This window comes from Pavona decussata, unplaced genomic scaffold (genome assembly GCF_977016875.1).
Source record: "Pavona decussata unplaced genomic scaffold, jaPavDecu1.1 SCAFFOLD_219, whole genome shotgun sequence".
Taxonomy (NCBI): Eukaryota; Metazoa; Cnidaria; class Anthozoa; order Scleractinia; family Agariciidae; genus Pavona; species Pavona decussata.
Window position 1 is genome coordinate 1,463,823 of NW_028145624.1, and position 25,824 is coordinate 1,489,646.

General features: G+C 37.4%; 1 protein-coding gene across 2 annotated transcripts in view; it reads left to right on the forward strand.

The window, feature by feature from the left end:
• The window catches only part of LOC146459442 (reversion-inducing cysteine-rich protein with Kazal motifs-like), a 42,638-nt gene that overhangs the window by 14,545 nt on the left and 2,269 nt on the right, over nucleotides 1–25,824 (forward strand). The window contains exons 2-34 of one of the 2 annotated variants that reach the window (XM_085089485.1): nucleotides 1,337–1,443; nucleotides 1,872–1,930; nucleotides 2,190–2,264; nucleotides 2,442–2,478; nucleotides 11,771–11,910; nucleotides 12,344–12,377; nucleotides 12,468–12,523; nucleotides 13,831–13,954; nucleotides 14,469–14,495; nucleotides 14,610–14,671; nucleotides 14,758–14,844; nucleotides 14,974–15,022; nucleotides 15,617–15,658; nucleotides 15,905–15,981; nucleotides 16,730–16,804; nucleotides 16,914–16,941; nucleotides 17,559–17,619; nucleotides 18,305–18,455; nucleotides 19,160–19,224; nucleotides 19,487–19,623; nucleotides 20,179–20,211; nucleotides 20,469–20,579; nucleotides 21,151–21,206; nucleotides 21,614–21,749; nucleotides 22,115–22,228; nucleotides 22,508–22,649; nucleotides 22,916–23,005; nucleotides 23,378–23,439; nucleotides 24,099–24,226; nucleotides 24,452–24,584; nucleotides 25,130–25,225; nucleotides 25,514–25,635; nucleotides 25,713–25,802. In XM_085089485.1, the coding sequence (XP_084945611.1) occupies nucleotides 1,389–1,443; nucleotides 1,872–1,930; nucleotides 2,190–2,264; nucleotides 2,442–2,478; nucleotides 11,771–11,910; nucleotides 12,344–12,377; nucleotides 12,468–12,523; nucleotides 13,831–13,954; nucleotides 14,469–14,495; nucleotides 14,610–14,671; nucleotides 14,758–14,844; nucleotides 14,974–15,022; nucleotides 15,617–15,658; nucleotides 15,905–15,981; nucleotides 16,730–16,804; nucleotides 16,914–16,941; nucleotides 17,559–17,619; nucleotides 18,305–18,455; nucleotides 19,160–19,224; nucleotides 19,487–19,623; nucleotides 20,179–20,211; nucleotides 20,469–20,579; nucleotides 21,151–21,206; nucleotides 21,614–21,749; nucleotides 22,115–22,228; nucleotides 22,508–22,649; nucleotides 22,916–23,005; nucleotides 23,378–23,439; nucleotides 24,099–24,226; nucleotides 24,452–24,584; nucleotides 25,130–25,225; nucleotides 25,514–25,635; nucleotides 25,713–25,802 (2,754 nt within the window). In that variant the 5' untranslated portion in view covers nucleotides 1,337–1,388. Of the gene's footprint in view, nucleotides 1–894; nucleotides 1,444–1,871; nucleotides 1,931–2,189; nucleotides 2,265–2,441; nucleotides 2,479–11,770; nucleotides 11,911–12,343; nucleotides 12,378–12,467; nucleotides 12,524–13,830; nucleotides 13,955–14,468; nucleotides 14,496–14,609; nucleotides 14,672–14,757; nucleotides 14,845–14,973; nucleotides 15,023–15,616; nucleotides 15,659–15,904; nucleotides 15,982–16,729; nucleotides 16,805–16,913; nucleotides 16,942–17,558; nucleotides 17,620–18,304; nucleotides 18,456–19,159; nucleotides 19,225–19,486; nucleotides 19,624–20,178; nucleotides 20,212–20,468; nucleotides 20,580–21,150; nucleotides 21,207–21,613; nucleotides 21,750–22,114; nucleotides 22,229–22,507; nucleotides 22,650–22,915; nucleotides 23,006–23,377; nucleotides 23,440–24,098; nucleotides 24,227–24,451; nucleotides 24,585–25,129; nucleotides 25,226–25,513; nucleotides 25,636–25,712; nucleotides 25,803–25,824 lie in introns of those variants that run through there. The other variant, XM_085089484.1, reaches the window with a different exon arrangement.

Here is a 25,824-nt window from a genome sequence, read left to right on the forward strand (position 1 = left end):
ATGCCTAAAAGCTTACTAGAAGAATCAACAATTTACAACCCACCTATCAAGAAGCAGTAACCTGCTCTTTTCATCAAATCGCCTCGGGCTAAAAAAAAAAGTTGAATATAAAGGAGCCAAGGAACTCGACTATGAAGAATAAACATCGCTCGCAAAACAAATAAACACAACTTTAAGTTTTGCTTGCTTGGCAGACAAAGACGAAAGGTGATACCTATTTAATTTTATGATATGTCACGGCTGAAAAAATAGCCCTTGGTTAGAAGCCAATATTTCTATGCAAATGACGCTTTTTTTGGGCAAATGCGTTAAAACCTTCTTTGTCAGTTAATGGCAGTGAAAAATAAAGATGGATTGTTATCGGACTGTTTGCATTTTTTTTCTTCATCTTATAGGCTCATTATATCTTCCATCATACGCCATTAACATCTTTGCGGCGAACACGTTAATCCTCTCCCAAATCTAAAAGCAATTTTAGATGCATTTGTGCCCACACTTTGACAGCCTGTCACAGTTAATCGCAAGGTAAAGTTTCATTTGTCGCGCGACCACCTTCAGTTAACAAAATGTCACGAAACTTGTCGCCATTGGGGAGGCCTTTTCGAGACGAATATTTACTTCGCGATAATTTCCTTTCTTATGACATGTTGGAGCGATTTTTAGTCCGTAATTTGGATTTCTTGACAAGGAGCCAAGATATGACAGGCTTATCTTTTGAACACGCAAAGAAAATTGTCAGGAAAACCTCAAAGACAGCTTCAAGTACAAACACACTCTGGCAATTTTTGAAAGTTACAAAAAGCAGGATTTGGCGGTTTTATGTTACCTTGTCGAATGTTTGGGGAGGCAAGATATCGCGCGCAAGTCGATCGAAGATACATGTACAAATACAGCAGTCGCGTGCGCGATCGACAGCGAATTAAGCTTTCGTTTGAAATCGGCTACTTGCTTGTCGATTTCATTTAGCGTTAACACTCTAAACTACCTTAATCCACATTAAAGAAAGTACAGTTTGAATTCCAAATAAAGCAGACAGTACAAAACAAACAAGAGCCTAGGTCAATTTTTTAGCCTTGTGAGCTGTCACAACATCCTGATTTCATCCATTATCCCGATTACAGCTCACAAACCCAAAACAAACTGAGTGGGTTGCTTTACAACACTCAGCGTCACACGTCGTACTAAATACGCGCCGCTGATTGGTCCCTTTCTCTCGCAACAATTTCCCGCTAATTGGCCGTTTGATGTGATTGGTCGTTGAATGGCTTACTTTTGAGAGGCGCATCTCTTCCATCATTTCTATAACACTAACCATGCATCGTTTGATATTCCTTAGACTGGAAACGGCTCGACATAGTCCATGCAGCTCTTGATCTCTCCGCGACAACATGCTCGTGCTCTTTAGCACATTGTGGCTCGCCTGTGCTGTTATCAGAGGCCAAGGTACGGTATTGCATTTGAAACGATTCCGTGATTATTTTCGACAATATCCTCGACCTGACCGTGTGCTATTTATTCATCTTGTAACCGCTAGAATCTTGCTTCACAGGTATTCTGGTGTTTGTTCGCTTCTCGCTTCGCCTAATCTCTCGCCTTAGTCGGTCCTTTTGTGAACTGGTAGTTCTGTTGGTTTTAGGTCGTTAGAATTAATCACGGTTTGTGGATTTAACTGAAGAAATAATTAAGACAACCACGCGAATCCGAATGAATCTTCTTGCATTGAATTGAATGTAAATTTCCGGTGACTCGATGTTGGTCTGCGGGTTAGTTGAGATTTACGTCAAATAGCTGGCCTTTGCTGTCAAAGTTTGTTAAGTGAAATCTTCACAAGGATTTTACCTCTCTAATATTTCCGTTCTTTTATCTTACAGCCATCAGTTGCTGTCGAAATGCTGCTGAATTTGGGGCTTGCAAACTTCGTTGTAATGAGGTAATGTTCATCCTACATACGATCTCTTTTATCTTGCCCGGCGGGACATTGCAACTCCAAGTAAAGTGAAAAGCAACGATTCATTGTTGTTAACGTAGTAGATGAACACTTCATCTTGATCGTTTTCAGAGCGTTGAGCGTGAAATTTCGCTGTACTTTGGGAGTGTGAAGCGATTCACACGTACGCAAGTTTATTTTAGACCGTAGGCAAATGCTACCGCTAACATCTGTGTATGTTGTTTTGATTCTACTATGTCAGTTGGATACCGAAACAGACGTCAGTTTACGCTATCAGAAACTCCGTGAACTTCCCAAACATTGCCCGGGCCATTTGGTAAGCAAAATATTTCACATTTGTTCAGTATATGTTTTAGCGAGCGCTTTGTCGCTTTGTGCTAGCAAGTCTTGCAGCATAACAATTACCTGCAATGCCCTGAAGAAATGGAAAAGATAACCGGCTTTTTCACCGCCCATACCACTAATACTGTGTCTCATAATCCTCTTCTTTCAGATTTCCTTTTGGCAGTGTCTTAATAGTTCAAATCCAGGTGAGTAACGTGGAGGAGTAACTAGTCGTATCTGCTTGTATTGTCAATCTAATTTCTACTAATAACTTCTGCAAATAAAGGCCTTGCTTCGTATAATAGGCCAATTAGCTTCGGTCTAAGTTTCGTCGCCTTTCTTGTAAACGCGAAAGAGACGCATAATCGTACGAAGTGTGTGTACTTTACAACTTTCACAGACTGTACTGTCGTTTACGCTTAAAACTAAACGAGGTGAGAATTAGATTTCAAGAGAATTATGTCTGAAAGGTCGCGCCATTAGTTTGCCACCGTTTGTGAGTGTTTATCCATGCGTTCCGAATTAGCCAAAGTTATCCTGGCTTTTAAGGCCCCATGTTTTCCACTCGACTGTTGTCAGTAAAACGAAGTTTCATTAATTTACATGTAACGGATTATTCTGAAATGGTTCCAGCTAAATCCCACGTGTTACTGGCGCGTTTTTCCTTATCATTGAGTCGCTGTTAATGGCAACCTTTTAACATGGCATCATCTCCAATGCAAAGCGGGCTTAATGGAAAATTAATTGGGCTGTTGTATTGTTTTTTCTTGGATAGTTATTTTTCTCGTTTCCTCTGAGAGCATAAACCGTTCAGAAGGGATTGCATGATTGTATGCTCGGCATTTTAGCGTTCCAGAATAACACACACAAAGGGCAAAGTAAATCCTCCAATGTAGACAGAAAAAAGTCAGCCACCATCTTCTGTGGCTATCGAGTTGAATCCAATGGCATCTTTTCGACGGTTTTTTTTTTTGCCATTAAATACAATGTGTGTTTTTGGTCTCCGCCAGAGGCTAGTATGAATAATTTATTCTGATCAAACAAGAGTTCAGGATTTATGTTCGTCTCAAGAAGCGTTTTTTTAGTTCGAGAATTTTTGGCAGGTTTTGGGCGTCTGTCTCGTGTTACGCCCGAAGCTAGGAGTACATTCCTCTAAACAGTGTATTCTGTCTGTTTTCGCAACATTCCCCCCACAGCGCTATTTGGCCATGGTCTTTTGTTTGCAAAGAAGAAAAGAAATTATGCGATCAAATTGGGTGTTAATGTTCTATCTCGCGCAACGAAATAATTTGCTTCGCGACAAACATACCAACATACTATCCCTCTCTTTTTTTGTAAGCTTATATCAACACCATAGCTTTTTTGTTCCTCATTACATAAGTGTGTTTTCCGAGGGATTAGTCTTTTTTTGTCGTCTTCTCGAAAGGAAACAGGTTTAATAGTTCTGAAAGTTGACATATTTTGAAGAAAACAATGCGATGTCTTCATTAGTAAAAGGTAGGGCAGCTCGAATGGAACAGGAATTTGTTTTATGCATTTATCGGGTTTCATATCAATCTACTGCCACACTATATCACCAGTATTAATTTTCATGGTTGGAGATTACAGCAGACATTTTGTTGAAAGAAAAACAAGAGAAAAAAGGAAGAAGAAAATGCAAAAAATGTTAAAATTTTTGTTGTTTAATGGTATGAAATATACAGTATATTTAGCTATCCTATTAATCTCATAGACCATATTATTGGGACCAAATCTATTCCTCGTCTCCGGGCTATTCTTTTTCTTGTAAATTACAGAGTTTTTAAAGGTTTTATTGTTAATTTTGTTCACTGTCATTGTCATTAATAGACTTTTGCTAAAATGAAACTTTGTGGTGGGCAAGGAGGGAACTTTATGAGGACCCAGAAGATACCCATCTAGTTTGCTTCACAGATAAAAAACCTGATAATTTTTTCTGCAAGTCCTAAGAACACATTAAGCCATTAAGGTATTAGCCACAAAGCTTTTAAGTGGCGAGGAAGGTATCCTTATTTAACCTAACACATAATCTTGTAAAAGCATTTAGAGTGCATCTACATGTGAAAAAAAGTGCTCAACATTAAATGGGCGTTTTTGAGCATTTAACCCCCTCTTAACTTGGAAAAGGTCAGTTTTTAATCTATATCAGAATGCCTTATTTGATATTGTGTTTGATTGCTTTGGAAGTGGTTGATGATATTCCTTTCAATTTTAAAATCCTATATACTGTAGCTAAATGCATTAAATGTTTTCATAATTTTTCACCTCCAAGTTGCTTCTAAATTCGAACTTGAAGCTTCTACAAAGTTGCTTATTAAGTTTAGATCTTTGTATTGTAACAGTGCAAAGGGCAAATAGAGAAGCATATTTTCCAAAAATGTAATACTTGGGAAGAATTTAAAACATTTGGCTCATCTAGGCCAGTCATTTACAGGGGCCATTGAATGTTCTTAAATCTTGATATGCTATAATATCAGATTTTAATGATGCAGTGCCTTTCAGAATAGCTTTGTTGCCAAACTCTTTTAAATTCTTTCTAATTCGTACAGAAGATCCCTGTCTTATTCTGTGCCGGTGATGGTTCCTTTGTTGATCATTGGGCATTTACAGTTCTGTACCATATAGTGTGGTGTAAGACTGGAAGGTGTTAAATAAGTGTCTATCTTTGTGTGGCTGGTTCTCTTGGCTCTAATAATTCACACATTCAAATTTCTGTGCATTGATGGTTCTCCCATGCTACAGGGAACAAACTAAATTAATAAGTTATAAATTATTCAGCTTGTTTGGGTACTGTTCCTTGTGGTAAATAATTTTCTCTTGGGCAGACTTTCATGGTGGAAACTTTATATTTACATAATTTATCTTGCACTCAAAATGACGCGATACACAACATCACACTGGGCCATTGTGATTGCAGTAAATGTACTGACATAGAATGAATTTTCTAGACCCAACATAACTTACTTAGTCCACTTCATCCCTGGTATGATGTAAGTGCTGCAAAGATGCTGAATGATGGCATAGATTGAGTCAGTATCACGAACCCTTGTATAGAAAAGTTTTAAAAAAGCTGAAGAAATTTTCTATAGGAATTTGAGAAATATATTTATTATTTGTTAGAGTGGAGCCTTATTTTAAACGAACCTCTACATAACAATAGTCCTCATTATAACAAAGGATATTCTCGAGCCCGCCCTTTTAAAATGTATGGAACAAAATCTCATAACGAACCCTAACAAACCAATTTGCCTGGTCCCTTGGCACTTCGTTAAATCAGAGGTTCCTCTGTAATTAGAGATTGTGCAAGGTTTGTGTCAAAGCTGGTTGGAGTGATATACTTGTTTGTTACCTTATGATCCATTATTAAATTATTAAATTTGCATCAGGAAATTTACTTAATATTAAAAAAATAATGTAAGCTGGAAACCTACCCCTTGAACAGTTTGGTTGCCCAGTTTTCGAGTTCTGGCCCCAGTTGTTCAAAGGCCGGATAACTTTATCTAGTGGATAAGTCACTATCCTACAGTGCAAATATTTCAGTATTTCCTCATGCACAAGCGAATATGCACACTCTAACCACTGCTTAGTTGGGGAGTGTACGAAAACCTTGGACAACATTTAACTTGAAGTATATTTTAGACGCTGAAGAGTGCCTTATCCAGCGGATAAAGTTATCCGACCTTTGAACAACTGGGGCCTGGCTAAAAGCCTGAGCAGATTAGGGCTGTTGATTGAAACAATAGGCATTGTCAATGATATCTTGGTTACAAGATTAGCTACATCTTTCCTGTTGCAAGTCCTTTAAGTGTAAAGAAGTCCCTTAAGGGGGGCTAGATGTATTTTCCATATCCCATTAATTTTTGGCTTGAATATCCTTATCCTTTTAACAGTAGCTCATTTAATTAGTTCCAAATCCGATAGTTCATTTCCTGGATTCACTGTTCTCAATATCCATGTAAGAATTATCTTAAATATTTTGCCAAAAATCCTCTATCCTGTAAAGTCATAAAAGAATAATAGTTCAAATGCATATATGTTTACCTGTATATATATTTATGTATGGAGTTGTAAGTCAAGCATTGTGCATGATCAGCGCGGCCAAATGCAAGTTAATATATATTTTTCTTCAAAATATATCCACATGTCTAAATGCCAGTGGTGAATATACAAGTGTTTGCGACAAAATTTTAATTTCATTAGTCAAGATCAACATTCTTGGAGGTAGCAGAGAAACATGGCCAACATTCAAACTTGTTCCAGAGGACGTGTGTAATTTTTCTGTCACTAATAATTTATTGGCATTTTAAAAGTCTTGAATTTTTTTACTGAATTCTAAAATTTTTTATCTGCGGTTACCATGTTGATGTACATTGGCACTAAGCCCCAGTTGTTTTGTACTTGGTTTAGTTCTTAAATTTCAAGGATTCAAACAGTGTGATAGAAAAGGACTGCAAGCTGTATCATGTGACTTCCATGTTCTGATGCTGTATGTTTACAGTGCAGAACTTTTGCACAGATTCAAAAGTTAATAACTAAATTGCAACTAAAGTTGCTTTAGAGGAGATATGTTTGTGGTCAGGTTTATGCATTTTAAATCCTTTTTTAGCTTTAAATGTTTTGATGGATTGGTTATGAAAAGGGTTTTGAGGTTTGGAGGGAACCCAAATCTTAAATTTTTGCTGGCAATGAACCATTTCATGTGAGTTGGCTGCCATGTTCTAAACTTGGGTCAAATTTGGTACAAAATACAGTTTTTCCATAAGAAATGGACGGCAAATATTACTTCTTGTAAATTGATTTCAGAGACATTCAAACTTAGACAACTTGGTATTTACTTGGTAAAAAATTTTGCTAGTCAAATTTTAAAAGAAGTGTAAATTTGCTGTAAAGTAGACATTTACATTTTTAAGTTTCCACTCATTTGCCTGTTACGTCCCCAGGCAAATTTTGTCTACACAAGTCTTCCTGTCTATAGTCATTTGACTGGCAAAATCTTTGGTTAGATATCATTGATTTGCTGAGTTTGAATATTTCAGAAATTGATTGTGCAGAAGCTATTCATGTTTGTCGCAATTCAGAATGGTGGCCAATTAGTGTGAAAGGGTTTATTAAATTTATAACAATGACATTGTTCAGCAACATTTTGTGCTGCCAAGTTTTATTATTTCATATAGCCATTATAATGTACTTCCACAATGTTATACAAGTAGAGAAATTATCAAAACTTATGTTTGGTTCACTGTCAGCTTATCTTTTCACATTTCACACTTAACCAACACCTGAGTCATTAATGTATTATTTTGATCCACGAGAAGCAAGTTCATTAATCCTATTGAGACCAGATCCAAGTTATTGATACCCTAAGCAGATTGTATAGTTTGGTATTGTTGGTTTCTTGGGAGAGCAAAAATTGTACCTGGAAAAATTATTGCCAGAAGCTTGACTTATTGGCAACAATCAGCAGTTCTTCAGTGGTAGCTTTTTGCTTACTGTGTGCATGCATGTATGCCTCTTGTAACCAAAATTGTTATAAGGTACAGAGAACTGGATGAAGCCAGGATTGAGTTACAAATTTACTACTAAAGATTCAACATTTGTTCATTTTTACAACTATGTGTAATATATTATTTTATTGCTTACTTTAGTACATGCCTTGATGTGTTCATACTTTCATACTTTTCTCTTTCAAATACTCCTTTAAGTTGCAAATTATACAAAACTGTCTAAATTTCTTCTCTGATTGATTTGGTGTAAGTTTACTGTAAATTTTGATCTTTAGCAAATGCAGAACAAAACTTTGACTTTTAAGTTATTAGCCGACCATTTTTGTAAAGTTTTGGTCTTAATGAAGTGTTTAAAGTTGCTCTAGAGTAACCAGCTGTATTTGTGTATTTAGATTGTTACCATTTATTCGATTAGGATTTTTCAGACAAAAATATGTCAAATAATAAATTTGGTTCTGGAAATATTTTGCAGTTGTGTTAATTTCTGTGCCTTAGTTTGGTCTTTAATTTTACCTGCAGCATTTTAGCTGTTTAAAATATTTGGAATTTTAGCTTGTGGTTTAATTGTTCTCCAATTTTTTTAAAAAAACGGGTCACTCAGTAGGGAGGTGAATGCTTTTGACAGTTTTGCACTAGGTTGTCAGATTGATTTGAGTGAACATCAATCACATTAGAATCAACTAATGTTAATTTGTGGCCTGCATTTTTTTGAGTAATTAGTGACTCCAGCCATTTACTTGTTGCCTTAAATATGTTTTTTTAGCTGATTAGGTGAAACGTTAATGTTATTCTTTTGGCAACTAATTTTTTTAATCTCACTTGTTTGTTCAACTGAACGAGTGTTTTAGTTTCCTTATTAATGAGTCTCTTAGTAATGTGTTGTTGTGTTTTATGCTTCTTTGTTTCTTTGTCTTAATGTTTCAAAGTGTAAATTACTTCGTGTTGGTTAATGGCTTACTGTGTGTGATTCTCTGTATTAAATTGTGTGATCGATGCTCAACAGAGCAGCAGGACTTGAAACTCGATTGGTGAAATATTTTGGCAATGTGTTTATAGGTAATTAACTTGTAGGAGGCCTTTCGTGTTTTCAAAATAATTCCATTCAGAGCAAGGAAATCATTTGCCTTCCTGTGTTGCCACGTTGAAAGTAGAACAATAAAGCATCAGGGGTTGTTCCACCTCCAAAGGAGTAAGCAGCTTTTAGAGCTTAATAGTTTTGTTAATGTTTATTGTTTTGATCCAGATGTTATTTGGAGTCACAATTTAAAAGAAATCAAAGTACCGGAACACTTGGCTATATATAGCGCAACTGAAGTTACTCTCTTCAAAACGTTAACAGAGTATTCCACTAGACTTAATTGATATGCTAATAAGTCTTGTTTGAGCTTGGCGGCTCAGATGATTGAAAAAAAAAAGAAAGAAAAAAGACAAAGAAATTGTTATTCCTTGTGCATGTTTTTGAAAATGTTTGTTAATCATTACATCAAGTTTCTATGAAATAAATGCATTGTCCTTATTTTCAATAATTTATGTCTTTAGTGGTTTCCCCAGGCAGTATTTTAAAAAAGGTATGAATAATGATGCAATTTAATTTTTTTTGCTCCTTGATGATTTGTTGGACTTTTCAAAGGAGTGTATCTTATATATGGTTATTGGTACAAATGGCAGGTACTGACAGCAGTATGCCACTTTGATTGCGCATTTTTAACGGTCAGTACATGCTACCCTATTAATCCCAACCCCATTACTGATATCTGCGTGGGGTGCCCATTAATAGGCATAACAGCTGCTCAATTAGTGCTGTGTCACAGGAAAAAGAATGCCTGCCTGCCATTTGATGTATATATAATCAATTGTTACACATAGAATGCTTGGATGCAACTGCCACTAACACCGTGCTTGTAAAACATGCCTTTAGTTTTTGAACTTCATGAATGCCAAACTAGAAAGTTGGAAGTTTTCTGAAAGTTAGATTGTGGTAGATGTTTAATAATTTAGCGGCAGCACAGGTGGATTAAAATATCCAAAGCATTCATTTGAGTGGTGACAACCTTGCGGAACCAATTTACAAGACTCAACATTGGCTCCAATAATACAGGGAGTGTCAACTGCAGAAGGGTGCTCTTTGTAGTGGTGGTTATTTATAAAGCTTATTGTTTCAATTTCCCCTAACTGCTTGGTTAGGCTGGTTAATCGCCGTACAACATTAAAAGTAGCACGCATGACGTCTTCCATTAAGAAATAATTATAGTCATTACAATCATTACTTATTTGTCAAGCAGAGAAATTTTGAAAGTGAGGGGAATTGTAAACTAAAGGATAATTTTTGTTTGTTTTGATGTACAGTGTACAATCAGTATTTTTAAATTAGTTATAAAAAGGCTTGTGCTATGATAAATTAGTGATTTAACAAGATTGTATTGTGAGAGTTAAAAATTATGTTGCTTCAGTTGGTTATTTAAATGATTTTCCTAGACATATGATTGACAATATTAAGAGTCTAGCGCCATGTAGTCTAAGTGAGTTAAAAGCCAGGTGACTGTTAAGAGCTTGTTTCAGACAAATTGCTGCAATTTAATCTCAATTATTGCTGTCTTTGAAGGTGATTTTGTTTGGCTTTTGCGTTTGAGCTATATATCACAATAATGGTTACTGGTTAGGCCAAGATAATTATAGCACAATTAATGTGAAAGCTGGGAAGGTTTTTTTATTCATGCATTGCTAAGGAATAGTAAAGTCTGGTATTTTATTCCAAGTCATAATGGCAAGCCAGACTGAACTGTGAGAGTTTAAAATGATGTTGCTTGTTGAAATGTCACCTTCCTAACATATATGATTGACAATTAAGAGTCTAGCGCCATGTGGTCTAAGTGAGTACACCAGGTGACTGTTAAGAGCTCCTTTAAGACAATTGCTTCAATTTAGCCTCAAATTACTGTTAGTAGTTGAAGGTGGTTTTGTTTGCCTTTTAAGGTTAATGTATCACAATAATGGTTTCTGGACATAGGCCAATATAATTAGAGCACAGTTAAATGTAAAAGCTGCATGGGAAGTTGTTGTATCATGAATTCCCAAGGAATAGTCTGGCATTTTATTCCAAGTCATAATGGCAAGCCAGCTGTGCTTATTGTCCTCGCCAGTAGTGTATAGGCCAGCTGTGATGAGTGTTTAATTACACGGGAGGCGACATATCTTAGTTTGGCGATATATCTTAGTTTGAGGCGTGGACTTGTAATCTAGAGTTTTCAAGTCCCCTCTTGGACTCACTAGATAATCTTTGTTGATAAGTATTAGTCTTGTGATTCAGAAACTGTGCTAATATTGCAAACAGTGTACATGACTTTTATGCAACCCTTTCATTGAACTGTTCAGCCCAGTGAAGGTAATTAATTTAATGAAATTTCATTGTATGACATTCTGATTAGACTTTGAGTCTGTGTGCAGTAAACAATTTGGCACAGAAGTTAAGTGTATTTTTTTCTAAAAAAATTGTGTTTTGTAAAAATAAGAATGAATTGTGTCAGTAAGCCTAAGTTGTCTGGGGTCAAGAATGGATGATGGAGCATTGTAGCTTTGAGCAACTCTGTGATTGGAGCAGTGTTGGGTGTGGCTAGTTAGAGTGCTCAAGGGGTGAATGATGGCCCCTATCCTAATCACAGTGACAACATCTTAGTTAAGTTGCCATATTTCATTGACAAAGGGTATAAATTGCCAATTCCAGATTCCATCTAACTTTAATTTGTCATTAATTTTCTAGCATGTTCAACATCTGAATTTGGGTTCTCCTTTCAATGTTAACATGATATTGTTTAAGCTGTGACAGGTTGTTTTGATCTGCCACTATATATTAAGTTTGCATTGTTGATGTTTAAGAAATATAAGAAATAATATTTGTCATTTCAAGCTTAGAGCTGAAAGGGCATCCATTCTTCTTGTTAAGGTACATCTCAAGAATCTGTTCTAATCTCTTTTCCAGTAATCAGCACTTATATTGGAACAAGCCCATCCACCTTTGCCAGAACTTGTTGTCTTCTCCCTGTATCTCTTGAATGCCGCATAGCATGCCGCCAAGGAAAGCCAGAAAATTTGAGGAAAAACTGCTCCGAAGTGGAAGAGGTAATTAATCATTCAGACAAATAAGAGTTAACCATTAATTCTGCTCACTATGAGATGTGCCTAACCATGACCATTCTACAAACATTTTAAAAAAGTTCTAAAGTTATGATGACCGTGCAGGGGTTAAAAAGTGCCAAATCTCTGCAAGGAAGTGTGCCTGTCAAGGAATTTGTCTTTGAATTGATTTTTCTATTCATAAAATCTTTGTTGGTGGCCGCAGTAGAGCATACCACATAAAATGACATGTTATGCACACTGTAGATGTAATTTGACATTGGACTTAAAATTTATTTATTGTTCTATTAAACGAAAAGCAAGTGGAACTAGGGCATGACTGAAAAAGTTGTAAATTGCAAATGTCCTGCACGTTAGTTAGTTGCGGATTGTTCAATCCATCAAACTGATCTGTGTACCTTAATTTCCTTCTATTTAGAGTGCAATGTTCCGGTGCGTAGACAGACATCAGGGTAAGCTGCCTCTTTCTTGGTCTAATTTATTTCTCATGCAGTTTGATTGGTAGATATTTTGTTTGCTAAATTAGTTCTTTTCAATAACAGCATCAAGGAACTGCTGCAAGAATGCTCCACAGAATTGCATCACAGCCTGCCAAGTGGTAAGCTTGATGGTGAACCTGTTGTTGATTGTGATGGGTTTGTGAGATACTGACAATGGCTTAGGTTGGTGCAGTGGAACCACAATAGATCATTTCCGAGTTGCTTTGAACCTCCTCATGAAAGTGCAAAGTTTTTGTTATGAAAATAATTTTCATAACAAAAAGTTGCTGTGAACCTCACTATGAAAGCGAGGCTAAGTGCAAAACTTTTCATATGAAAATTAGTTTTGTTTGCAAATGAATGTAAACACTTAGCCTCGCTTTCATAGTGAGGTTCGCAGCAACTCGGAAATGGTCTGTTTAACAAAGTGCCAAGAGACTTGGGAAATTGGTTCATTTTAGCGGTTCTGTTCAATATATTTTAAAAGGCCAGGCTGGAGAATATTGTTTGTTATACCAAGGAATTTGTTTCATAGAGGTTCGTTAATTAAATTGAGGTTCCACTATGTTAGGTTAGTTTGTTGCATACTGAAAGTGAGAAAGAGGAGATAGGAGGGTGGGTAATGGCAGGGTGTGGACGGGGTGGGGTTGAAGGGGAGGGGTCAGAATAGAAGTGAGGATGGGGGTGGGGAGGCTGAGGATGGAGTAGCAGTGATGGTGGAGCAGAGGTAAGAGTAAAGTGATAGTAAGGATGGGCAGGGTAGAAAAGGAGAAACAGTGATGGTGGGAGGAGGTGAGAGTAAAGTAATATTGGAGGTGAGGGTGGGAATAGAGTAGCAGTGATGGTGGAGAAGAGGTGAGAGTAAAGTGATAATGAGGGTGATGGTGGGGGGAGAGGGGTGGAGTTGGAATGACAGTGGTGGTGAGAATTAAGTGAGAGTGGAACAGGCCAGTGAAGGTCAAGGAGGGATGAAAGTAAAGTAAATTTAATGATAAGGGTAGGGAATGAGGGATGAAGGTGAAGTGGTATTTATGGTGGCCAGAAGGGTGAGAGGAAAGAGTGATGGTGAGGATGAATGGGGGAGAGGTTAGAGTAGCAGTGATAGTGGTGGAGTGGTGAGGGTAAAGTGACAGTGATGGTTAAGGTGGGGAGGATGTTTGAAGGGATCAGAGTGGAATGACTGTAGGGTGTTAGTTTGGAATGAATTTCATAGGATTTGTTAGTCATTTTGAGGGCCACAAGGTTCCTTTTAAGGGAAGCAATTATTAACAGGGTTTTCATGACTAGGAAAGGGTTCAATGAAAAAAATGAAGGTCATGGAGGGAGAAGTTAAGGATTTTACATCCAGTTAGGGAAATCCTAAATTGTGCTCTAAATGCAGAAATTACAAAGTACTGACCTGCTCATTCCATACCCAAACTTGTAGGTATTTTCATCAGATCAAGCCCCATCAACTGCAGTCCAGAATGCTGTAAAAAAGGCCTGTTCAAGATACCAACATGTGGTGTCATGTGTAGAAAGTTTGACTCCTGATGTTAAACCATGCACTGGTAAGAATATACGACAAATAAAAGGGATGTTCAACACAGTGTAGTTAAGGACGGTGCCTATTAATAAGTAGTGGGCATGGTGTCCTTAAGTACAAAAATACTAATAATATTAGTATTTTTGTGCAGTTTATGACTATGTAGGAAAAGCAGATCTTAGCAAGGGCGATGAAAATTCAAGAAGAAAATTGGGGGCGTGCTTTAATTCATGCATCTCACAGTTCTTGTAAAAAAATGTAAAAAGATGTAATTTTGTGTGCTGTAACCTACAATTTTGGACAGATCAAATGAAAAATTAAGACCACCCCCCCCCCCCCATTTCAATGATGGAAAAATGGCGCATTTTGCTTTGTGCGCGAATTCATCATTGATTTTTGAGGGAGGTGGGGGGGGGGGGGTTAATTTCTCATTTTAATCTGTCCAAGATTGTAGCTTTGCATAATACACGATAAATAAATGTAAGATTGGCTGGTTGAAAATGCGGTAATTCAAAATCATTCTTTTTTGTTTCCTACAGTACAAGAAACAGATTCAAAACCTAAAGGTGAATATTCAAGTTTTTGCTTCATAATCACAGACCTGGGAGTTTTGTTGCGCTAATACTTTTTTCATTCAATCGATATGCATTAAATTTCTTTTCTGTCTTACCTCATTTTAGCGTTGAAATGTTGTAAAAAGCTCAAGGCTGATGATTTGAAATGCAAAAGAACTTGCAGACAGGTGTGTGGTCAAAGTGACATCATATAATTTATTATTATTTTCTTTAAAATTTGTCAACTTATTTTTCTGTTTTCCTGCTTTTCTAGGACCTCCAGTCACAAAAAAGTGCCACTACTTTGATATCAAATCTAGTGCAAGCTTGTGGAGAACCTTTTGCACAAGACAATTCTGAGGTATCTACAGTATCATGTTGTTTGAATTAAACTAGTCAAGCATAATAAATTATTCTTTCATCCAGAAAAAATCAGGTCTTGGTATGTTGGCAATTCTGTTTTAAATTTTGTGTTATTTTTTGGTTTCAGCGCAATGAGCTTTGGACTTGTCTTCTGACTAATGCAGACAAGAAGCCTCGTAAGTAGTCAAAATCTTTTTCAATTGCAAGACCGAGACTTGTTTTTAAATAGTGTGAGCACAAGGCGTTTAGTTGTGAACTATCATGGCTTGTGTGGATTTCTTGACGCCTCTTTCAGCCTTTTACCCAGCTTCTGAGAACTAGCTGGAACTGGAAATTCCACCATAACACTACGTTATAGTATCCTAGAACAAGTTACTTGCTGTTTTTTAGTGCTAAAGGGACATGGCGATACGTATTGTGTAATTTAGAGAAAACGTCTTTTATAGAAACATACAAATAAATTGGGACTACAAGACTTCTTAGTCTTTCAAAAAAATCGAGACTCCAAGACAGCTTCATGAAAAAATCAAGTCTGCGAGACACACATAACCGCTAAATAAGCAAGTCTGCGAGACCCGTAAAATTCGTCTAAAATTTTGCGAGACCCAGAGTTTTTGAAGAAGCATTCGCCACCCCCTAATTATAGTGAGATGTGTTCACAATATTACAAAATTCTGGGTACGGGTTTTCTGGTCCATTCATTTAAAATTATAAAAGCTGAAACTATTTCTTATTAAGAAATTGAAATTTATTAACTGGTTTTTTTGCAGGCCCAGTTTGCCCTACAGGAGCACCACCACCACCAGTACAAGGTAAAATAAACGCAATAAAAATAAATGAAATATTTTATGAATTACTGGAAAACAAGTAGAAGTGCATTTATGTTAGGAAGTGCAGATTCTCATTAGAAATAACCTGTCATTCATTGCTATAAATATAAACTTTATTATATCATTTGGCATGTAAATATTATGTTCAAGGAAAATTATTGTTAAATTAATTTGCTTTAGTGCATGAGGTCGTTGATTATTTTTATCTAATTCCTTTCTGATTTTCAGTGTTAGGAAGTGACAGTGCTCGGCTCCAGTGCTGTTCTAAAGCTAAAGACTCTGATTGCTGGCGTCTGTGTATTCAGGTTTGTCTGTTTTCTCAAAACTATTTTCATTTGTTACTGCACAGCAGAATAGATTCCCTTGCTTGGCTATTCTTTTGAGAAGAGTAAAATACCCTTCCTTTGACCATTCAAGACACTCATCAACTCTGGGCCCAAAAATAATCTTTATGGATGCCTTTCTTTGACTTACACTGTATTTCAGACCTCTCAACCTCAAAACACCGAAAATCTGGAGACTGAGGTAAAAAAATCTGGAGATTTCAGTAAAAATCTGGAGATTCATTGACCAGCAGACAAAACCAAGTAAACACAGGTGCTAATCAAAAGAAAAGTGCAATTTCCGCCATTTTGAAAATGTGAGTGACCAAAATGCGAGTGGCTGGTAATAGAAAACCTAATTTGGCACATGTCTTCTATATGTGTTCATGGACTGTGTTTCCAGCAAACAAACGGATGAACTTAAGGTTGTTTATTAACTTAATGTATTGATTTGCACAGAATTCACACAAGAAAGTCACCTAAGCAAGCCAAAAATGAAATTATAGAAGGAAATTGAATGTATATCCTTTCAGCTTGTGACTGTATATTGTGAGATTTTTGTGTCTTGTTGTGAGACTGTGAGACTGAACTGAAAACTGTGAGTGTCATGGCAAAATCCTGAGACTTAAGAGGTCTGGTATTTATACATTGTGAATGTGTGACGTTTCTGAGTAGTAGGGGCTTACCAAGATAAATGATATAAATTACGTTTATGTATTTGTTTTAATAGATGTACACATCTAATTGGGGCAAGGCACAGAACTGGCAGGCTTTTGATGTCAAATGTGGTTATAATCCAAAGGAGGTACGACCCACTATACTTCTCATAACATCAGTCTGAGGGTCCTTTTTGTTTTGCTTCTCTTGAGTCAGTTTTTGAATAAACAAAATCTTTTGCTCTCGCCTTTTTGCAGATCAACATGGTAAACTGTTTGGCTGATGGTGAGTAACTGAAGGGATGCGTGGAAGAAGGCCCTAAGTGACTTTTGATGTAAGGTCAAATTCTCCTTTTATTTCACAAGCAAAAACAAGAAAATTTGGAAGGAGAATTTAGCAGTTTATCAGAAGTCACTTGGGGCTTTTTTCCAGGCACCCCTTCAACTGTAGACCATCTGTTTTGCATGAAATGAATAAGATTGTGGTTCCCTAAGATAAATACACAAGTTTCATCCCAGCTTATCCCCCAACAAATTTTAACTGTCTTGTCCAAGATGGTGCTGAAAAAAGTATACATGTGTGTTGCCCATCAACACAAGAACACCGGCATGGTTTGTTAACCACAATCCTTTCGTTCCAAGACACACACACTATCATTCTGTCCTGCAGCATGTTGAAATCATTTTTATGTAGTTTGAAATGTTGGCATTAAGTGGCATTAATCTGCAGTTCAGCAGATTGAACAAGGTTGAGAGATTCATCAGTGCTGACCCTTGACTTCTGTATCGTGCTAGTCAACTTCATGACATGCATTTAACCCTTCCCTTGTCCCTTCACATTAAAGAATATTGTTAGGACCATTAAAACGTACCAAGGTGACATTGTGACTGTTGTTTTTACAGTTGCTGAACCATGTCAGTTGGGCTGCTCTGGCCTTAGCTTCTGTACAAACTTCAACAACAGGTTGGTATCTAAAAAGTGTGCACAGGTCTGCTAAATTGACTGCCATGTTAACTAGTAAATAATGCCTTCAGGCAGCTGGTACATCAGCATTCTGCCAAGTCTGAAAAAGTTAATGGTTCACTTAATGGTTCATTTATTTCACACTATTTACACAACATTAACATAGAAAGAAAAGTATTACAACAAATGATTACAAGATAAAAATAAATACAGTACAAATTATAAAATGTGTGTGGTGATCAAAGTAGCAAAGGGTTTCTAGTTGACCATCACCTACTTTTAAGTAAACAAAGAAATGACACTGAACTTTATTGAGATATTAGAAAATGTAGGAAATGTTTGTAGAGCCTAGGATTAATGTACAAGAGAGAATTACATTTGTGTAAATTTAGATGAGCATTTGAACTGGAAAACTCAAATAGCACATGTACTAGGCAAACTGACTAAAAACCTTGGAATCCTTGGAGTGTGCGGTTCCAGAAAATATCTACACATCTTCCACAGAAAGTCATTGGAAATCCCAAGGGGTAGGGGTTTCTCAGAAGCCAAAGTTTTTAAAGGAGAGTGTGAAGCGAAATTAGAATTTTCTGGGAGGAGAGGTATATTTATGGAAGCAAGAGTAAGAAGACAACTAGTATAAATTCAAGTTAAAATATTCCCAAGTAAAACTCACTTTATTACACAGGCACACTGAACTGTTCCGCAGTTGTAACAGCAGGTCGGACCACGAAGCCAAGACTCACCTTCAGCAGTGGACAAAAGGCTTTGTTCAAATGCCCAACAATGCTATGATTCCAATCAAGGACATCAAGAAATGCTTGCCTGATACGTGGAAGGTATGCATTGCAGTTGTAACTTTGTGGGATTGTTACACTGTTAAAAATTTCATTGTGTTGCTATAAGTTTGAAAGAGCAGATAGTTCTAGATACATAATTACGTGTATCAGCAAGATTCAGACTTGGGGGTAAAACCTTCCAATTTTGTGTAGTCAAATTAACGTTCAAATCCACAGTCTCAGTTAATCTTGCTTGGAGAGGAAAGAAGTTTAAGTTTCTATGATCAGCCACAACCCTACATTAAGTTAAATTCTCTCTTTTCTGGCCATTTGGTGACTGGCGCTTTAGAATAAAGTTACTGGGTTGGCAACTCATAGCAACTGTTAGGTTACCAGGTTCTTCGTAGTAGTGGTCCTGTACATGGCTGAAACTTACAGGGTTGTGTCAGAAAACTTTGTCAGGAAAGTCCCAAGTCAGCGCAAATATACTCTTGTAACTGTCCATAACAATTTCATAGATGTATTGTATTGTCAGTATTTTCTTCCAGTTCTAATGCCAGCACTTAATTTCGTATTGAAACTCCTACATGTAGCACGCTCTTGTACTCTTGTGTACTTTTGTGTTGGGAATTAATGGATTACTATATGAACCACAATGCTTTTCTTTTTCCATGATCATCAAGCCTATTGTTGTCAGAGTTTAGACAAGCTGTAGGAATTAAAATAATTAATCTTGTGACATTTGGCTGTTGTTTTTTCCCCAGGCCATTGCTTGTGTACTCCAGATAAAACCTTGTAGTGTCAAATCTCATAGAAGCACAATTTGTAGGTTTGTATTTCCAATGTTCTGTTTAGTTGTATCTTTGTTTCTGTATTCAGCTACTGATTTTTCAGGTTTTCTATTGACATTCAGGATGTAGCATTCAGCTTGCTGGTTTTATTTTATTATTTCACTCTCATATGCCTTATGGTGAATATCAAGCATTATGGCTCACAACACCTAATTTCTCTTTTGGATTAGTAAAGGTGACAATTCTTTGGCATTAATCCTTCCTTCTTTTTTGATTGTCAAATGATCTGTTCTTTTTTAGGCCAGACTGTGTTCAAATTCTTGAGAAATGCCGCAATTTCAGCGATCACCTGGCATCTTTGACTCCTGAAAAAGTTTGTGATGAATTGTCACCTCCGGACAAACAAGCTCCTTGTATTTCCCTCCAAGAATATCTAGGTATGTACATAAAGCTGTGAAGGCAACTGTTTTGATTAAGCTGATGTTGACATGCTGTCCATTTGCCTGCAACAGTTTGGTTGTTTTTTTTTTTTGATAAAGTATAAACTAAACATCAACTTAAAACTAAACATACAGATGTATTAGCCTTTTTTTATGTACTGAGCTGCTCAATTTGCCAAGGTCTGTGTTAGTAAGTGGGCAGTATGTAATGCTACTAATATTGTCGTAATACAGTCTGTTCAGTATTACTTCTTGAGATGCGTGGATTTGGTGGGTGGGTGGATGAGATCAAGATACTGATTGATAGTGGCTGCCAGTGGCACGTTTACATGCTGACATCTGATCTTATCCCACAGAAGAATAAACCGCCATAAATACATTACATGTACATTTGTGGCAAATCAAAACTTTATTTCTTAGTTGATTATGCTATTGTTGTTCCCAGTGAACAGCTACAATGGAAGGCAGTGCATTGACATTGCAAGGAGAAATGAAATGTTTAACATTCAAGAATAAACAATTGAAGAGTGATACATATTGTTTACTTTTCAGTGCCAAGCAAGTATGCTGATGTGACAGATGAAGGTAATTTTAAGGATGACTATTAATAAGGGTTAATCATATCCACAAATTTGTTTAGTGTCTGATGCACAAAACCGGATATGTATAGATAAGGGCTGTGATGCTTTTTGAACTGCATAAATTTGAAGTACCAGTAGTTAAAATTCTTGCAACTTCAAATTTGATATGTAAGGAAGTTGTCTGCTGAAACAGCATTTCAGACCTTCACTGTATGCAATATTTGATTATTTTTCTCACTGCATCGTTGTTTGTTGTTACAGTGACCCACCCTTGTCATCCAAATCCATGCAAGGAAGAACAAGTGTGTGACATAAACAGGAGTTGCTATGGAGCTATCCTTGACAGGTGTCAATCACACACATGTGTTCCAGGTAACTACCTTTACCGTCTATTGAGAAAACTTTGTCCAGTGCAAAGTGTGAATGGTAAACAATATGACCTGATGGTATTGTGAGGTGATCTAATTAGCATGCGTGTATTTGTGTTAATATGTAAATTTTAAACCCTAAGAACCTCATGTGCTTTTATTTCTGAATGCAAATGTGAAGTGCTTGACCTCTAAGCTTATTGCATTCTTCGTGTTAGAAAATAAATGTACAGTTCGTGCGGTTTATAGGGTTTAAAATTTACACATTTTTGCAGACAAAAGAACAAACACAAAATAGGTGCAAGCTTCAATCAAGTGTATTTAAAAAAACAAAACAAACAAAAAATTGCTGCCAAAGTTTTAAAGTGATGTTATAGGCAAAATTTTAAGGAGTATAATTATTATGTACATGTACGCACTGCTTCCATGCTAGGAAGCAAACTGTTTTGGTGTTTATCTTTAAAATTTCTTAAAATTCATGAAGACAAGCGTTGTAGAGCAGGCAGTCTATGTTTATTTTTACAGTTTTAATGGTTTCACATGCAAATGTTTTATTTTAAACATTTTCTACACAGGTTGTCCCCTTGGTGATGTTTCCAGTTTGCTTGTTCGAGTTGGAGAATATGCCAGGGTAAGTCCACATAAAACAGTCTTGCTTCATCAGTCAAAACATTGCCGAGATCTTCTCTCTTCTATTTTCACCCCTTCACCGTGATGTACATAGCGTGATGATGGTGATGATTCAAGATGCTTTAAATTCACACTGCAAAGTAATGTTTACAAAATTAATATAAGGTAACGTTTGTGTCCAGATGTCGTTAATAAAATTGGCTAACTTTTCCAGGAAACATGTTGACACTGGCTAATTCAACATTTATGTGCGCCAACGTTTATTTTCTCGCACACGTTTGCACCTTTTTGTTTGCCGTATGCCGAGAAAAGCGGACGGAGTTTTAACAGCTCATGTCTCCTATTCCCTCAAAACATCAAAAACAGGGTTCATTTGGTGGAAATTTTAATGCTACTTTTTGTCGCCAGGTGCCTGTTGCAAGTGGCAGCGTTGGCTGCTACAGAATTTGCCACTGTGATGGGACATCTAAACTCAGCGACTGCATAAACTTGGAATGTGTTCGACGAAAGCCATGTTTCATACAGGGAAAGAGAGATTACATAAGTAAGTGGAAACTCTTGGTGGCAATCGGCAGTATGGTTCAGCCATTCAGTTAACGTACACACAATCCTTTGCAGTTTCCTTTTTGTTTAATCCAAACTGCGCCAATTGCATTAGCAGGATGCATCACAAAATCTATCACCATTCTAAGGTGCGCCTAGACCATGTAAGCTTTGGCTTAAACAAGTAATTTGAGCTTAACTGCATCATCCTATGGGAAATAAACTGTTGAGAACTCGAACTGGCCGTCAGTCTTGTAAACACTCAACCACTCAAAACCTTCAACTACACAGTAAAGTCATGTAAATTGACAATACATTTATTTCCTTGTCATGTAATGATGTGATTTTTGGAACCCTTTTCTGTAGACGATGGTGAGTTATTCAAAGATGACTGCAATCTGTGCACTTGTTTCTCTGGAGAGCTGACCTGTACCAAGAGACATTGCCCAATATCTATGTTTTCACCAGAGTACAATGCAAGTAAGTCGCAAGTGTTGTTGGAACCTTGACAATTTAGTTAGGAGCAATTGCCAAGTACACTGGTAGACCCAGTGTAGACAGTTGCACAATGTGACTTAACATAATTGTCAGTGAAATTTAGTAGTTCTTTCACATATAAACACTTTATCGGTATGCAGCAGATCACACATTTCGACAGAGTTTTCAGAAATGATTTTCTGTGTAGGTGTTCGTTGATTGCCATGTACTGCACTGTTCTGTTGTGTTTTTTTTTTCTTAAATTCTTGTTGTCCTTTCTAGGCCGACCCAAGCGGAACCAGACTCCTGACAATGAATCCGTGGACACTGATTTAATCACGACCCTCCCCTGTGGTTGTAAGAATTTGTATCTGCCTGTGTGCGGCAGTGATGCCAAGACTTACCCTAACCCTTGTGTGGCACGGTAAGGAAGCAAGCTTACATGATTAGAAGAGATATATCAGCATTTCTAAGCAGTCTCTAAATGAAGGAAATACAAAATATCATATATGCCAAGTGACAGGAATTAGTGATGTAATCCAAGGCATGATAATGGCTAATGGCGTTAGCCCTAAAGTTGATAAACCAAACATGTGCCCCCCTCTCCCCCTTATTCCCCTGGTCGCTTTAGAGCTTAGCAGCTCTGACGTAAGCACTAATCATTTTTTGCGGGGTTGTTTTTTGTCACAGGTGTATTGGATTAACTAGCTCTCAGTTACGCCATGGTAACTGTGCATCTATTGATCCATGCCGGTCAAACCCTTGTGCAGCTGATGAAAAGTGAGTAGAATATATCCGGGAGTTTTTACTCATAAATAATAGGTTATGTTCTGTGTGGTGTTCTGTCCAGATCAGGCCAATTTTTTTAGGCATTCCTTGTACGTGTAACAGTGTGTTAGTATCGGATTTATTGCTCTATTTTTGCGTGTTCGTTATTTGAAGACTTGGTAATAATTTGACGCTGAGACGCGACGGAGAAATGGCTTTGTTAGTTCTCGTGCATTAATTAATAACTGTCATTAATTGTAGTGAAGACTTACTAAATTTGTACTTTACGCTGAAAGTGTGAAAGAGTCTGCCGCTATAATTTGTGCGCGCTAATTGGTGTGAGCTTTGCTGTAAAACGTTTATTAATGTTGTTTTTATTTCCAGGTGTATTGTGGAAAGAAAGACTTGCCTTTCTATTTATGAACCTTGCAACCAATATTACTGTGGTAAGGAGTCGTTTGTGAGAATATTCATGAATTCCGTTAAGTGAATATTTTTTATTTGTGGACACAATTCTTTATTCTGTTGGGAACAATTGACCAAAGTGTTACAGTCCTTCCAACCTCGTTCTCATCCTCCCTTATAACGAGGCTGCAGTCATTCTGTCACACGTGACCGGTATTTTGAATAGTAGTATGTCAATCGAGTCTCCAAAATTGCGCGTTAATTAAACTTTTCCGTTTGTTTCCGCGGCAAGTTGCGATCCCGCAACGAATTTTTATTGATTTTCTTTTAGCATTTTGAAGTCTTCTCTTTCAAACTGATGCGTAATTTTTGATCGAAATCGGGCCGCCGCTTGACTTTAATAAAATTGAGCGATGGAAATTTTAGCCAGCTGACCAGGCTCAGATTTCTTTTCGCCTTGTAAACCTTTCTCACGGGAAACACGAAACGAAAAGCGAGCGACCATAAGGGGAATAAAAGTACTGTTCGCAGGTTATGAAAATTTCATGAAGATGTCCAAAACAAGGTCCTCTCTGTTCTCTACTGATTATTTCGTTCTCTCTCTGAGGAAGTGGTTGTAACGCAGTGCATCTGTGGTGTTATTTAAGCGATTTTACAGTATAAAAATCTTCATTTCTAATGTTTCTGTTTGTGTTACTAGTCTCTGAAGGAAAGTATTGCAGTGATCTACAGTTGGACCCAGTCTGTGATACGGAAAACCGTCAGCACCCAAACCTCTGCTCGTTACAGTTCAACCGAAAGAGTCTGGGGTACAGAGGCTTCTGCAAGGTTGGTGATTTAACTGCCTTCATCCGCTATTTACTTCCCTACCTTCCAGTTTTTTTAACTGGCTTTACAAGACGATGTTTGTAGGTTTTTCGTGGACGCACTTGACTTTTCACGTTTACACCAGCCTTCCGTCTGTCTGTTATGCACGTCTGTTATTACAAACCTACCTTTTAGCTTTCCATGTCAAGATGTTGATTGTGTTGTGACTGTTTTCTATTTGTTCAGGATGAATGCAAGCCACCTTTGCCTCCTGTGTGTGGTGTGAATGGTGAGACCTACTCCAGTACATGTGCCGCACACTCTGCGAGAGTTATTGTTGATTATCAAGGGCGATGCAAGGCGGTGGGAGTCGGAGATGGTGAGTTGTGAAACTGAACAAGCTACTGCAAAAGCCAAACTAAAGTGCTCTGCTTAGTTTATCAAACCTTGGCCCGTTTACTCAAATTGGGTACCATGATGTTGTATTTAACGACCTTCGAATCATCTTTTGCTGTGGTCGAGAATTAACGTGACATCTGATAATCGAAAGCATGCGCAGCAATAGGTCCCTGTTTTTGCAACCCAATTTCAGCAGCTATGTATCAGGCGAAACGGAAATTGATTTTGATCGCCGGTTGCTGTTCTAGGGCTATCTTGAATTTGCCTTAAATACCATGTCAAACTTTTTAAGGTGGCAGTATTTTTCATTACCATACTGAGAGAGTGTTTGTAAGCAAAGAGACGGGCAATTGCCAACGTTGATGAATTTGTAAATCCCCCACCTTTCTATAAGACATTTAAGTGAATCAATGACTTGATCATAATCTTAGGCCAAAAGCTAACAAACAAAGATACCTACAGAATTGAAACAATATCAAGCTGGTCATTAAGGCGTTTTTGATGTTATATCCATTGTCTTGTCAGGGAATGAACCAAACTGCAAGGATGTGAAATGTCCAGAGATAAATCCTGCTCACTGCAAGGGGATCATCCCACCCGGAGCTTGCTGTCCACACTGCGGTGAGTCGATAGAGCCCCTGCTATCTGTTGTTTAATTGTGTTTATTTCACTTCGGCTGCCTGTTAATGACTTTCTCGTACCTCAGAGCTAGATTACTGCCTTTTGTCATACCCTGCTCTAAGACGTTTTTTTTTTCTTCGTGAATGAAATGGACTTACTAAGTGTCTCGACATCCTTCACGTCCAACTTCGTTTGATAAAGAAAGATATTCTCCGAGACGAGGGAACATGCCATTGCATCTGTTTGGCTTGAACAGTACAATTAAATCACGATTTGTTTGTCTTGCAGCCGCCCAAGTGAGAATTCTGTACAGTCTAAAACAGCTAATGAAAAACAGGGAAGGATTCAGCAGACATGAATCCGTCACACTAGAACAAGTATTCCACCTCTTACGGAGACACGTCTCCACTGTAAGTACAAAATACCCACTAGTGTGTTGAGTACTGTACAAGAAGTGGTGACAAACCAGTGTTCATTTTCTCCGCAGACCGAGTGTGATCTTTTTGGATATCACAGTCTGGAAGGGGACATAGTTGTGTTGGTGATGGCCGTCACGGAAAAGCCAACAAAGCTTCAGGTATGATTGGCAGATGTCATGT